At 43.3% G+C, this 13160-nt stretch overlaps 1 protein-coding gene and 1 long non-coding RNA gene across 5 annotated transcripts in view; one reads left to right on the top strand and one right to left on the bottom strand.

The window, feature by feature from the left end:
• LOC127926870 (protein numb homolog) overlaps nt 1-13160 on the top strand; it is a 114969-nt gene that overhangs the window by 99285 nt on the left and 2524 nt on the right. Inside the window, 6 exon segments of the mRNA XM_052512526.1 lie at nt 2615-2816; nt 3104-3412; nt 7984-8048; nt 8050-8136; nt 8168-8171; nt 9637-9738. Of these exon segments, the coding sequence (XP_052368486.1) occupies nt 2615-2816; nt 3104-3412; nt 7984-8048; nt 8050-8136; nt 8168-8171; nt 9637-9738 (769 nt within the window).
• On the bottom strand, nt 3424-5130 carry LOC127926873 (uncharacterized). 4 transcript variants are annotated; one of them, XR_008125321.1, is made up of 4 exons: nt 4789-5130; nt 4338-4460; nt 3681-4131; nt 3424-3516 (listed from the first exon to the last, which is right to left on the bottom strand). It is a non-coding gene; the product is annotated as an uncharacterized LOC127926873 (long non-coding RNA). The 4 variants fall into 4 exon arrangements; XR_008125322.1 differs by having other exon boundaries at nt 3845-4131; XR_008125320.1 differs by having other exon boundaries at nt 3464-3639.

Below are 13160 nucleotides of genomic sequence, written 5' to 3'. Positions count from 1 at the left end.
GTAATGTGTTGTGTGGTACTGTGTTGTGGTGTTGTGTGGTAATGTGTTGTGTGGTAATGTGTTGTGTGGTAATGTGTTGTGTGGTAATGTGTGGTAATGTGTTGTGTGGTAATGTGTTGTGTGGTAATGTGGTATGTGGTATGGTGTTATGTGGTAATGTGTTGTGTGGTAATGTGTTGTGTGGTAATGTGTTGTGTGGTAATGTGTTGTGGTGTTGTGTGGTAATGTGCTGTGTGGTAATGTGTTGTGTGGTAATGTGGTAATGTGGTTGTGGTGTTGTGTGGTAATGTGCTGTGTGGTAATGTGTTGTGTGGTAATGTGTTGTGTGGTAATGTGTTGTGTGGTAATGTGTGTGTGGTAATGTGTTGTGTGGTAATGTGTTGTGTGGTAATGTGTTGTGTGGTAATGTGGTATGTGGTATGGTGTTATGTGGTAATGTGTTGTGTGGTAATGTGTTGTGTGGTAATGTGTTGTGTGGTAATGTGTTATGTGGTAATGTGTTGTGTTGTAATGTGTTGTGTGGTAATGTGTTGTGTGGTAATGTGTTGTGTGGTAATGTGTTGTGTGGTAATGTGTTGTGTGGTAATGTGTTGTGTGGTAATGTGTTGTGTGGTAATGTGGTATGTGGTAAGGTGTTATGTGGTAATGTGTTGTGTGGTAATGTGTTGTGTGGTAATGTGTTGTGTGGTAATGTGTTGTGGTGTTGTGTGGTAATGTGTTGTGTGGTAATGTGTTATGTGGTAATGTGTTGTGTGGTAATGTGTTGTGTGGTAATGTGTTGTGGTGTTGTGTGGTAATGTGTTGTGTGGTAATGTGTTATGTGGTAATGTGGTATGTGGTAATGTGTATGTGGTAATGTGTTGTGTGGTAATGTGTTGTGTGGTAATGTGTTGTGTGGTAATGTGTTGTGTGGTAATGTGTTGTGTGGTAATGTGGTATGTGGTAATGTGTTATGTGGTAATGTGGTAATGTGTTGTGTGGTAATGTGTTGTGTGGTAATGTGTTGTGTGGTAATGTGTTGTGTGGTAATGTGTTATGTGGTAATGTGGTATGTGGTAATGTGGTAATGTGTTGTGTGGTAATGTGTTGTGTGGTAATGTGTTGTGGTAATGTTGTGTGGTAATGTGTTGTGTGGTAATGTGTTGTGTGGTAATGTGTCGTGTGGTAATGTGGTAATGTGTTGTGTGGTAATGTGTTGTGTGGTAATGTGTTGTGTGGTAATGTGGTAATGTGTTGTGTGGTAATGTGTTGTGTGGTAATGTGTTGTGTGGTAATGTGTTATATGGTAATGTGTTGTGTGGTAATGTGTTGTGTGGTAATGTGTTGTGTGGTAATGTGTTGTGTGGTAATGTGTTGTGTGGTAATGTGTTGTGTGGTAATGTGTTGTGTGGTAATGTGTTGTGTGGTAATGTGTTGTGTGTGTAATGTGTTATGTGGTAATGTGTTGTGTGGTAATGTGTTGTGTGGTAATGTGTTGTGTGGTAATGTGTTATGGTGTTGTGTGGTAATGTGTTGTGTGGTAATGTGTTGTGTGGTAATGTGTTGTGTGGTAATGTGGTATGTGGTAATGTGTTGTGTGGTAATGTGTTATGGTGTTGTGTGGTAATGTGTTGTGTGGTAATGTGTTATGTGGTAATGTGTTGTGTGGTAATGTGTTGTGTGTTGTGTGGTAATGTGTTGTGTGGTAATGTGTTATGTGGTAATGTGTATGTGGTAATGTGTTGTGTGGTAATGTGTTGTGTGGTAATGTGTTGTGTGGTAATGTGTTGTGTGGTAATGTGTTGTGTGGTAATGTGTTGTGTGGTAATGTGTTGTGTGGTAATGTGGTATGTGGTAATGTGTTATGTGGTAATGTGGTAATGTGTTGTGTGGTAATGTGTTGTGTGGTAATGTGTTATGTGGTAATGTGGTATGTGGTAATGTGGTAATGTGTTGTGTGGTAATGTGTTGTGTGGTAATGTGTTGTGGTGTTGTGTGGTAATGTGTTGTGTGGTAATGTGTTGTGTGGTAATGTGTTGTGTGGTAATGTGGTAATGTGTTGTGTGGTAATGTGTTGTGTGGTAATGTGTTGTGTGGTAATGTGGTAATGTGTTGTGTGGTAATGTGTTGTGTGGTAATGTGTTGTGTGGTAATGTGTTGTGTGGTAATGTGTTGTATGGTAATGTGTTATGTGGTAATGTGTTGTGTGGTAATGTGTTGTGTGGTAATGTGTTGTGTGTGTAATGTGTTATGTGGTAATGTGTTGTGTGGTAATGTGTTGTGTGGTAATGTGTTGTGTGGTAATGTGTTATTGGTAATGTGTTGTGTGGTAATGTGTTGTGTGGTAATGTGTTGTGGGTAATGTGTTATGGTGTTGTGTGGTAATGTGTTATGTGGTAATGTGTTGTGTGGTTGTGTGGTAATGTGTTGTGTGGTAATGTGGTATGTGGTAATGTGTTGTGTGGTAATGTGTTATGGTGTTGTGTGGTAATGTGTTATGTGTTAATGTGTTATATGGTAATGTGTTGTGTGGTAATGTGTTGTGTGGTAATGTGTTGTATGGTAATGTGTTGTGTGGTAATGTGTTGTGTGGTAATGTGTTATATGGTAATGTGTTGTGTGGTAATGTGTTAAGGGAGAGCGTCTGAGCCACTCGGTGGGCTGTGCCTTCGCTGCCTGTCTGGAGAGGAAACAGAAGAGAGAGAAGGAGTGTGGTGTCACAGCAACCTTCGACTCCAACAGAACCACCTTCACCAGGGAGGGCTCCTTCCGAGTTACCACGGCGATGAACAACACAGGAGCTGAAGAGGTCATGAGGCAGTTGCAGGACAAGACAGGTGTGTGTGCTGTCTGTGTGTGTGTGTGTCAGTCTGTATCGTTGCCCAGCGTCTACATCAGGGGCAGGCAAGCTAGTCTTCACTGTTGGAGTAGATGTGTGTGTGTAGTCTGACCTCACCATGTGTGTGTGTGTGTGTGTGTGTGTGTGTGTGTGTGTGTGTGTGTGTGTGTGTGTGTGTGTGTGTGTGTGTGTGTGTGTGTGTGTGTGTGTGTGTGTGTGTGTGTGACCCGTTCTTTACATGATGTATCTGCCTGGTGGTCTGCCATCCCCTGATGTTTCCTACAGCGGAGGGCGATGTCAGGCCCCCCATCCCTCTCTCCTCAGGCCCCAGTGTGGGTGTGGTGAACCAGGCTGTGGCCCCTCTACCAGGGCCACCGTCCCCCTCCTCCTCCCCTCCCCTGGGCATGGAGAGCACCCTGGGCCCCCAGGTTATCCCCCGCAGACACGCCCCGGTGGAGGTCCTGGCCAGACAGGGTTCCTTCAGAGGGTTCCCTGCCCTCAACAACAACTCCTCTCCCTTCAAACGGCAGCTGTCCCTCAGGATGAACGATCTGCCCCCTACCATGCAGTCTGACCTCACCATGAGCAACACAGGTCAGTCTGTAGCTAGTCTGACCTCACCATGAGCAACACAGGTCAGTCTGTAGCTAGTCTGACCTCACTATGAACAACACAGGTCAGTCTGTAGCTAGTCTGACCTCACCATGAACAACACAGGTCAGTCTGTAGCTAGTCTGACCTCACCATGAACAACACAGGTCAGTCTGTAGCTAGTCTGACCTCACTATGAACAACACAGGTCAGTCTGTAGCTAGTCTGACCTCACCATGAACAACACAGGTCAGTCTGTAGCTAGTCTGACCTCACCTGGAACAACACAGGTCAGTCTGTAGCTAGTCTGACCTCACCATGAACAACACAGGTCAGTCTGTAGCTAGTCTGACCTCACCATGAACAACACAGGTCAGTCTGTAGCTAGTCTGACCTCACCATGAACAACACAGGTCAGTCTGTAGCTAGTCTGACCTCACCTGGAACAACACAGGTCAGTCTGTAGCTAGTCTGACCTCACCATGAACAACACAGGTCAGTCTGTAGCTAGTCTGACCTCACCTGGAACAACACAGGTCAGTCTGTAGCTAGTCTGACCTCACCATGAACAACACAGGTCAGTCTGTAGCTAGTCTGACCTCACCATGAACAACACAGGTCAGTCTGTAGCTAGTCTGACCTCACCATGAACAACACAGGTCAGTCTGTAGCTAGTCTGACCTCACCATGAGCAACACAGGTCAGTCTGTAGCTAGTCTGACCTCACCATGAACAACACAGGTCAGTCTGTAGCTAGTCTGACCTCACCATGAACAACACAGGTCAGTCTGTAGCTAGTCTGACCTCACCATGAACAACACAGGTCAGTCTGTAGCTAGTCTGACCTCACCATGAACAACACAGGTCAGTCTGTAGCTAGTCTGACCTCACCTGGATGAACAACAGGTCAGTCTGTAGCTAGTCTGACCTCACCTGGAACAACACAGGTCAGTCTGTAGCTAGTCTGACCTCACCTGGAACAACACAGGTCAGTCTGTAGCTAGTCTGACCTCACCATGAACAACACAGGTCAGTCTGTAGCTAGTCTGACCTCACTATGAACAACACAGGTCAGTCTGTAGCTAGTCTGACCTCACTATGAACAACACAGGTCAGTCTGTAGCTAGTCTGACCTCACCTGGAACAACACAGGTCAGTCTGTAGCTAGTCTGACCTCACCTGAACAACACAGGTCAGTCTGTAGCTAGTCTGACCTCACCTGAACAACACAGGTCAGTCTGTAGCTAGTCTGACCTCACCATGAACAACACAGGTCAGTCTGTAGCTAGTCTGACCTCACCTGGAACAATACACAGGTCAGTCTGTAGCTAGTCTGACCTCACCATGAACAACACAGGTCAGTCTGTAGCTCGTCTGACCTCACCATGAACAACACAGGTCAGTCTGTAGCTAGTCTGACCTCACCATGAACAACACAGGTCAGTCTGTAGCTAGTCTGACCTCACCATGAACAACACAGGTCAGTCTGTAGCTAGTCTGACCTCACTATGAACAACACAGGTCAGTCTGTAGCTAGTCTGACCTCACCATGAACAACACAGGTCAGTCTGTAGCTAGTCTGACCTCACCATGAACAACACAGGTCAGTCTGTAGCTAGTCTGACCTCACCTGGAACAATACAGGTCAGTCTGTAGCTCGTCTGACCTCACCATGAACAACACAGGTCAGTCTGTAGCTAGTCTGACCTCACCTGGAACAACACAGGTCAGTCTGTAGCTAGTCTGACCTCACCATGAGCAACACAGGTCAGTCTGTAGCTCGTCTGACCTCACCATGAACTCTTGTCTCATTCACCTACAATAGATCAGTACATCACTTTGTAACCATATTAGGCATCAGTGGCTTGCTATGTGAGGTTTGGTTTTCAGAATGTTTTTGTCCATAATGATTCTGTCCACTACAACAGTATTGTCCATAATGATTCTGTCCAATACAACAGTATTGTCCATAATGATTCTGTCCACTACAACAGTATTGTCCATAATGATTCTGTCCAATACAACAGTATTGTCCATAATGATTCTGTCCACTACAACAGTATTGTCCATAATGATTCTGTCCAATACAACAGTATTGTCCATAATGATTCTGTCCACTACAACAGTATTGTCCATAATGATTCTGTCCACTACAACAGTATTGTCCATAATGATTCTGTCCAATACAACAGTATTGTCCATAATGATTCTGTCCACTACAACAGTATTGTCCATAATGATTCTGTCCACTACAACAGTATTGTCCATAATGATTCTGTCCACTACAACAGTATTGTCCATAATGATTCTGTCCACTACAATACAACAGTATTGTCCATAATGATTCTGTCCAATACAACAGTATTGTCCATAATGATTCTGTCCAATACAACAGTATTGTCCATAATGATTCTGTCCAATACAACAGTATTGTCCATAATGATTCTGTCCACTACAACAGTATTGTCCATAATGATTCTGTCCACTACAATACAACAGTATTGTCCATAATGATTCTGTCCAATACAACAGTATTGTCCATAATGATTCTGTCCAATACAACAGTATTGTCCATAATGATTCTGTCCAATACAACAGTATTGTCCATAATGATTCTGTCCACTACAACAGTATTGTCCATAATGATTCTGTCCACTACAATACAACAGTATTGTCCATAATGATTCTGTCCAATACAACAGTATTGTCCATAATGATTCTGTCCACTAATACAACAGTATTGTCCATAATGATTCTGTCCACTACAACAGTATTGTCCATAATGATTCTGTCCACTACAACAGTATTGTCCATAATGATTCTGTCCACTACAACAGTATTGTCCATAATGATTCTGTCCACTACAACAGTATTGTCCATAATGATTCTGTCCAATACAACATCATATGTGTCCATAATGATTCTGTGTCCACCTCCAGTCCCAGAGGTGGAGGGAGAGGGCAGCACAGTATTGTCCATAATGATTCTGTCCACTACAACAGTATTGTCCATAATGATTCTGTCCACTACAATACACAGTATTGTCCATAATGATTCTGTCCAATACAACAATATTGTCCATAATGATTCTGTCCACTCACAATACAACAGTATTGTCCATAATGATTCTGTCCAATACAACAGTATTGTCCATAATGATTCTGTGTCCAATACAACAGTATTGTCCATATTGATTCTGTCCAATACAACAGTATTGTCCATAATGATTCTGTCTAATACAACAGTATTGTCCATAATGATTCTGTCCATATACAACAGTATTGTCCATAATGATTCTGTCCACTACAACAGTATTGTCCATAATATTCTGTCTACTATACACAACTGTATTGTCCATAATGATTCTGTCTATATACAACAGTATTGTCCATAATGATTCTGTCTATATACAACAGTATTGTCCATAATGATTCTGTCCAATACAACAGTATTGTCCATAATGATTCTGTCCACTACAACATGGTGTCTGTATTGTCCATAATGATTCTGTCCACTACAATACAACAGTATTGTCCATAATGATTCTGTCCAATACAACAGTATTGTCCATAATCTAATGATTCTGTCTAATACAACAGTATTGTCCATAATGATTCTGTCTAATACAACATGTGTCTGTTGTCCATAATGATTCTGTCCACTACAACAGTATTGTCCATAATGATTCTGTCCACTACAATACAACAGTATTGTCCTATATACAACATGATGTCTGTATGTATCATCTAATACAACATGTATTGTCCATAATGATGTCTGTCCATCATCTACAACAGTGTTGTCCATAATGATTCTGTCCATCTACAACAGTATTGTCCATAATATTCTGTCTACTACAACAGTGTTGTCCATAATGATTCTGTCTAATACAACAGGTGTCTGTCCATAATATTCTGTCTATATACAACAGTATTGTCCATAATGATTCTGTCCAATACAACTAATATTGTCCATAATGATTCTGTCCACTACAACAGTATTGTCTGTATAATGATTCTGTCTAATACAACAGTATTGTCCATAATGATTACTGTCTACTACAACAGTATTGTCCATAATGATTCTGTCCACTACAACAGTATTGTCCATAATATTCTGTCCAATACAACAATATTGTCCATAATGATTCTGTACTACAATATTACAGTATTGTCCATAATGATTCTGTCCACTACAACAGGTGTCTGTTGTCATAATATTCTGTCCACTACAATGGTGTCTGTATTGTCCATAATGATTCTGTCCAATACAACAATATTGTCCATAATGATTCTGTCCACTACAATACAACAGTATTGTCCATAATATTCTGTCCAATACAACAATATTGTCCATAATGATTCTGTCCACTACAATACAACAGTATTGTCCATAATATTCTGTCTAATACAACAATATTGTCTGTAATGATTCTGTCCACTACAATACAACAGAACTGTGTATTCTGCTATTACCATGTCCTCAGTGCCCCCAGACAGCACACATCATAAACAGTGTTTTTTTCTAAGGGTACCTCTATGGCTGAATGTCTGAAAAATGTCCCATTCCTCCAGTCCCAGAGGTGGAGGGAGAGGGCTACAGCATCAGCTCGTGGTGTCTGTGTACCCTGTATGTATCATCAGATCGCCTCAGCCTTCAGTGGGCCTCCTGAAGACCCCTTCTCCCAGGCCCTGTATGCCCCACCAACCTCCACCCCACAGTCACCTGTATCTCTAATATTACCACATGGGTCTGTAGCCAGGTAACTTACACTCCACTGCAACACAAACCATGACAGCCGACACACACAATAACACATGGTTCTGTTTTTCCAGGCCTGTCTCCACTGCATTTTGAATAACACGTTATGAAGTGCTTATGATACTTCAGATGGTCATATCTTTCATATTCATTCATCTACTATTACCATGTCTATATACAACATGGTGTCTGTATGTATCATCTAATATTACCATGTCTATATACAACATGGTGTCTGTATGTATCATCTAATATTACCATGTCTATATACAACATGGTGTCTGTATGTATCATCTAATATTACCATGTCTATATACAACATGGTGTCTGTATGTATCATCTAATATTACCATGTCTATATACCACATGGTGTCTGTATGTATCATCTAATATTACCATGTCTATATACCACATGGTGTCTGTATGTATCATCTAATATTACCATGTCTATATACAACATGGTGTCTGTATGTATCATCTAATATTACCATGTCTATATACAACATGGTGTCTGTATGTATCATCTAATATTACCATGTCTATATACCACATGGTGTCTGTATGTATCATCTAATATTACCATGTCTATATACCACATGGTGTCTGTATGTATCATCTAATATTACCATGTCTATATACAACATGGTGTCTGTATGTATCATCTAATATTACCATGTCTATATACAACATGGTGTCTGTATGTATCATCTAATATTACCATGGTCTATATACAACATGGTGTCTGTATGTATCATCTAATATTACCATGTCTATATACCACATGGTGTCTGTATGTATCATCTAATATTACCATGTCTATATACCACATGGTGTCTGTATGTATCATCTAATATTACCACATGGTGTCTGTATGTATCATCTAATATTACCATGTCTATATACCACATGGTGTCTGTATGTATCATCTAATATTACCACATGGTGTCTGTATGTATCATCTAATATTACCATGTCTATATACCACATGGTGTCTGTATGTATCATCTAATATTACCACATGGTGTCTGTATGTATCATCTAATATTACCATGTCTATATACCACATGGTGTCTGTATGTATCATCTAATATTACCACATGGTGTCTGTATGTATCATCTAATATTACCATGTCTATATACTGAGACACATGGTGGTCTGTATGTATCTCTAATATTACCACATGGTGTCTGTATGTATCATCTAATATTACCATGTCTATATACCACATGGTGTCTGTATGTATCATCTAATATTACCACATGGTGTCTGTATGTATCATCTAATATTACCACATGGTGTCTGTATGTATCATCTAATATTACCATGTCTATATACCACATGGTGTCTGTATGTATCATCTAATATTACCACATGGTGTCTGTATGTATCATCTAATATTACCATTGGCTGTCTATATACCACATGGTGTCTGTATATATAATCTAATATTTGTCTAACTCTCCAGCACTGCCCCCTCCACTTCCTGCCCGAGACACTAACCCCTGGGCCAAGACTCCTGGCCATGCAGGGCACCATACCCCCCCGACCTCCACCTCAGCACACCCAGGTGAGGACTAGAGCATAGAAATAGATTTAGGAACCTCGGGCCCTACTGTGGTTGTTCTGTTTCTATGGACTGAGACACCAGACCAGAACACAGGCTGGTTCTGTTTCTATGGACTGAGACACTGAGACACCAGACAGACCAGAACACAGGCTGGTTCTGTTTCTATGGACTGAGACACCAGACCAGAACACAGGCTGGTTCTGTTTCTATGGAACACAGACAGGCTGAGACTGAGACACCAGACCAGAACACAGACAGGCTGGTTCTGTTTCTATGGACTGAGACACCAGAACAGAACACAGGCTGGTTCTGTTTCTATGGACTGAGACACCAGACCAGAACACAGACAGGCTGGTTCTGTTTCTATGGACTGAGACACCATGGACCAGAACACAGGCTGGTTCTGTTTCTCTGGACTGAGACACCAGACCAGAACACAGACAGGCTGGTTCTGTTTCTATGGACTGAGACACCAGACCAGAACACAGGCTGGTTCTGTTTCTATGGACTGAGACACCAGACCAGAACACAGGCTGGTTCTGTTTCTATGGACTGAGACACCAGACCAGAACACAGACTGGTTCTGTTTCTATGGACTGAGACACCAGACCAGAACACAGGCTGGTTCTGTTTCTATGGACTGAGACACCAGACCAGAACACAGACTGGTTCTGTTTCTATGGACTGAGACACCAGACCAGAACACAGGCTGGTTCTGTTTCTCTGGACTGAGACACCAGACCAGAACACAGGCTGGTTCTGTTTCTATGGACTGAGACACCAGACCAGAACACAGGCTGGTTCTGTTTCTCTGGACTGAGACACCAGACCAGAACACAGACAGGCTGGTTCTGTTTCTATGGACTGAGACACACAGGCTGGTTCTGTTTCTATGGACTGAGACACACCAGAACACAGACAGGCTGGTTCTGTTTCTACAGGCTGGTTCTGTTTCTATGGACTGAGACACCAGACCAGAACACAGGCTGGTTCTGTTTCTATGGACTGAGACACCAGACCAGAACACAGGCTGGTTCTGTTTCTCTGGACTGAGACACCAGACCAGAACACAGACAGACTGGTTCTGTTTCTATGGACTGAGACACCAGACCAGAACACAGACAGGCTGGTTCTGTTTCTATGGACTGAGACACCAGACCAGAACACAGGCTGGTTCTGTTTCTCTGGACTGAGACACCAGACCAGAACACAGACAGACTGGTTCTGTTTCTATGGACTGAGACACCAGACCAGAACACAGACAGGCTGGTTCTGTTTCTCTGGACTGAGACACCAGACCAGAACACAGACAGGCTGGTTCTGTTTCTATGGACTGAGACACCAGACCAGAACACAGACAGGCTGGTTCTGTTTCTATGGACTGAGACACCAGACCAGAACACAGACAGGCTGGTTCTGTTTCTATGGACTGAGACACCAGACCAGAACACAGGCTGGTTCTGTTTCTATGGACTGAGACACCAGACCAGAACACAGGCTGGTTCTGTTTCTCTGGACTGAGACACCAGACCAGAACACAGACAGGCTGGTTCTGTTTCTCTGGACTGAGACACTGGTTCAGACCAGAACCAGAGACAGACTGGTTCTGTTTCTCTGGACTGAGACACCAGACCAGAACACAGGCTGGTTCTGTTTCTATGGACTGAGACACCAGACCAGAACACAGACAGGACTGGTTCTGTTTCTATGGACTGAGACACCAGACCAGAACACAGACAGACACCAGACTGGTTCTGTTTCTATGGACTGAGACACCAGACCAGAACACAGACAGGCTGGTTCTGTTTCTATGGACTGAGACACCAGACCAGAACACAGACAGGCTGGTTCTGTTTCTATGGACTGAGACACCAGACCAGAACACAGACAGGCTGGTTCTGTTTCTATGGACTGAGACACCAGACCAGAACACAGACAGGCTGGTTCTGTTTCTATGGACTGAGACACCAGACCAGAACCAGGAACACAGACAGGCTGGTTCTGTTTCTATGGACTGAGACACCAGACCAGAACACAGACAGGCTGGTTCTGTTTCTATGGACTGAGACACAGACCAGGCTGGTTCTGTTTCTATGGACTGAGACACCAGACCAGAACACAGACAGGCTGGTTCTGTTTCTATGGACTGAGACACCAGACCAGAACACACAGACAGGCTGGTTCTGTTTCTATGGACTGGTTCTGTTTCTCTGGAGAGACACCAGACCAGAACACAGACAGGCTGGTTCTGTTTCTATGGACTGAGACACCAGACCAGAACAGACAGCTGGTTCTGTTTCTATGACTGAGACACCAGACCAGAACACAGACAGGCTGGTTCTGTTTCTATGGACTGAGACACCAGACCAGAACACAGACAGGCTGGTTCTGTTTCTATGGACTGAGACACCAGACCAGAACACACAGACAGACTGGTTCTGTTTCTATGGACTGAGACACCAGACCAGAACACAGACAGGCTGGTTCTGTTTCTATGGACTGAGACACCAGACCAGAACACAGACAGGCTGGTTCTGTTTCTATGGACTGAGACACCAGACCAGAACACAGACAGGCTGGTTCTGTTTCTATGGACTGAGACACCAGACCAGAACACAGACAGGCTGGTTCTGTTTCTATGGACTGAGACACCAGACCAGAACACAGACAGGCTGGTTCTGTTTCTATGGACTGAGACACCAGACCAGAACACAGACAGGCTGGTTCTGTTTCTATGGACTGAGACACCAGACCAGAACACAGACAGACTGGTTCTGTTTCTATGGACTGAGACACCAGACCAGAACACAGACAGGCTGGTTCTGTTTCTCTGGACTGAGACACCAGAACCAGAACCACCAGACAGAACACAGGCTGGTTCTGTTTCTATGGACTGAGACACCAGACCAGAACACAGACAGGCTGGTTCTGTTTCTATGGACTGAGACACCAGACCAGAACACAGACAGAACACAGGCTGGTTCTGTTTCTATGGACTGAGACACCAGACCAGAACACAGACAGGCTGGTTCTGTTTCTATGGACTGAGACACCAGACCAGAACACAGACAGGCTGGTTCTGTTTCTATGGACTGAGACACCAGACCAGAACACAGACAGGCTGGTTCTGTTTCTATGGACTGAGACACCAGACCAGAACACAGACAGGCTGGTTCTGTTTCTATGGACTGAGACACCAGACCAGAACACAGACAGGCTGGTTCTGTTTCTATGGACTGAGACACCAGACCAGAACACAGACAGGCTGGTTCTGTTTCTATGGACTGAGACACCAGACCAGAACACAGACAGGCTGGTTCTGTTTCTATGGACTGAGACACCAGACCAGAACACAGACAGACTGGTTCTGTTTCTATGGACTGAGACACCAGACCAGAACACAGACAGGCTGGTTCTGTTTC

This window comes from Oncorhynchus keta, unplaced genomic scaffold (genome assembly GCF_023373465.1).
Source record: "Oncorhynchus keta strain PuntledgeMale-10-30-2019 unplaced genomic scaffold, Oket_V2 Un_contig_8558_pilon_pilon, whole genome shotgun sequence".
NCBI classification, from domain to species: domain Eukaryota; kingdom Metazoa; phylum Chordata; class Actinopteri; order Salmoniformes; family Salmonidae; genus Oncorhynchus; species Oncorhynchus keta.
Note: the sequence above shows the minus strand (reverse complement) of the source record. Positions and strands in the feature narration are given on the sequence as shown.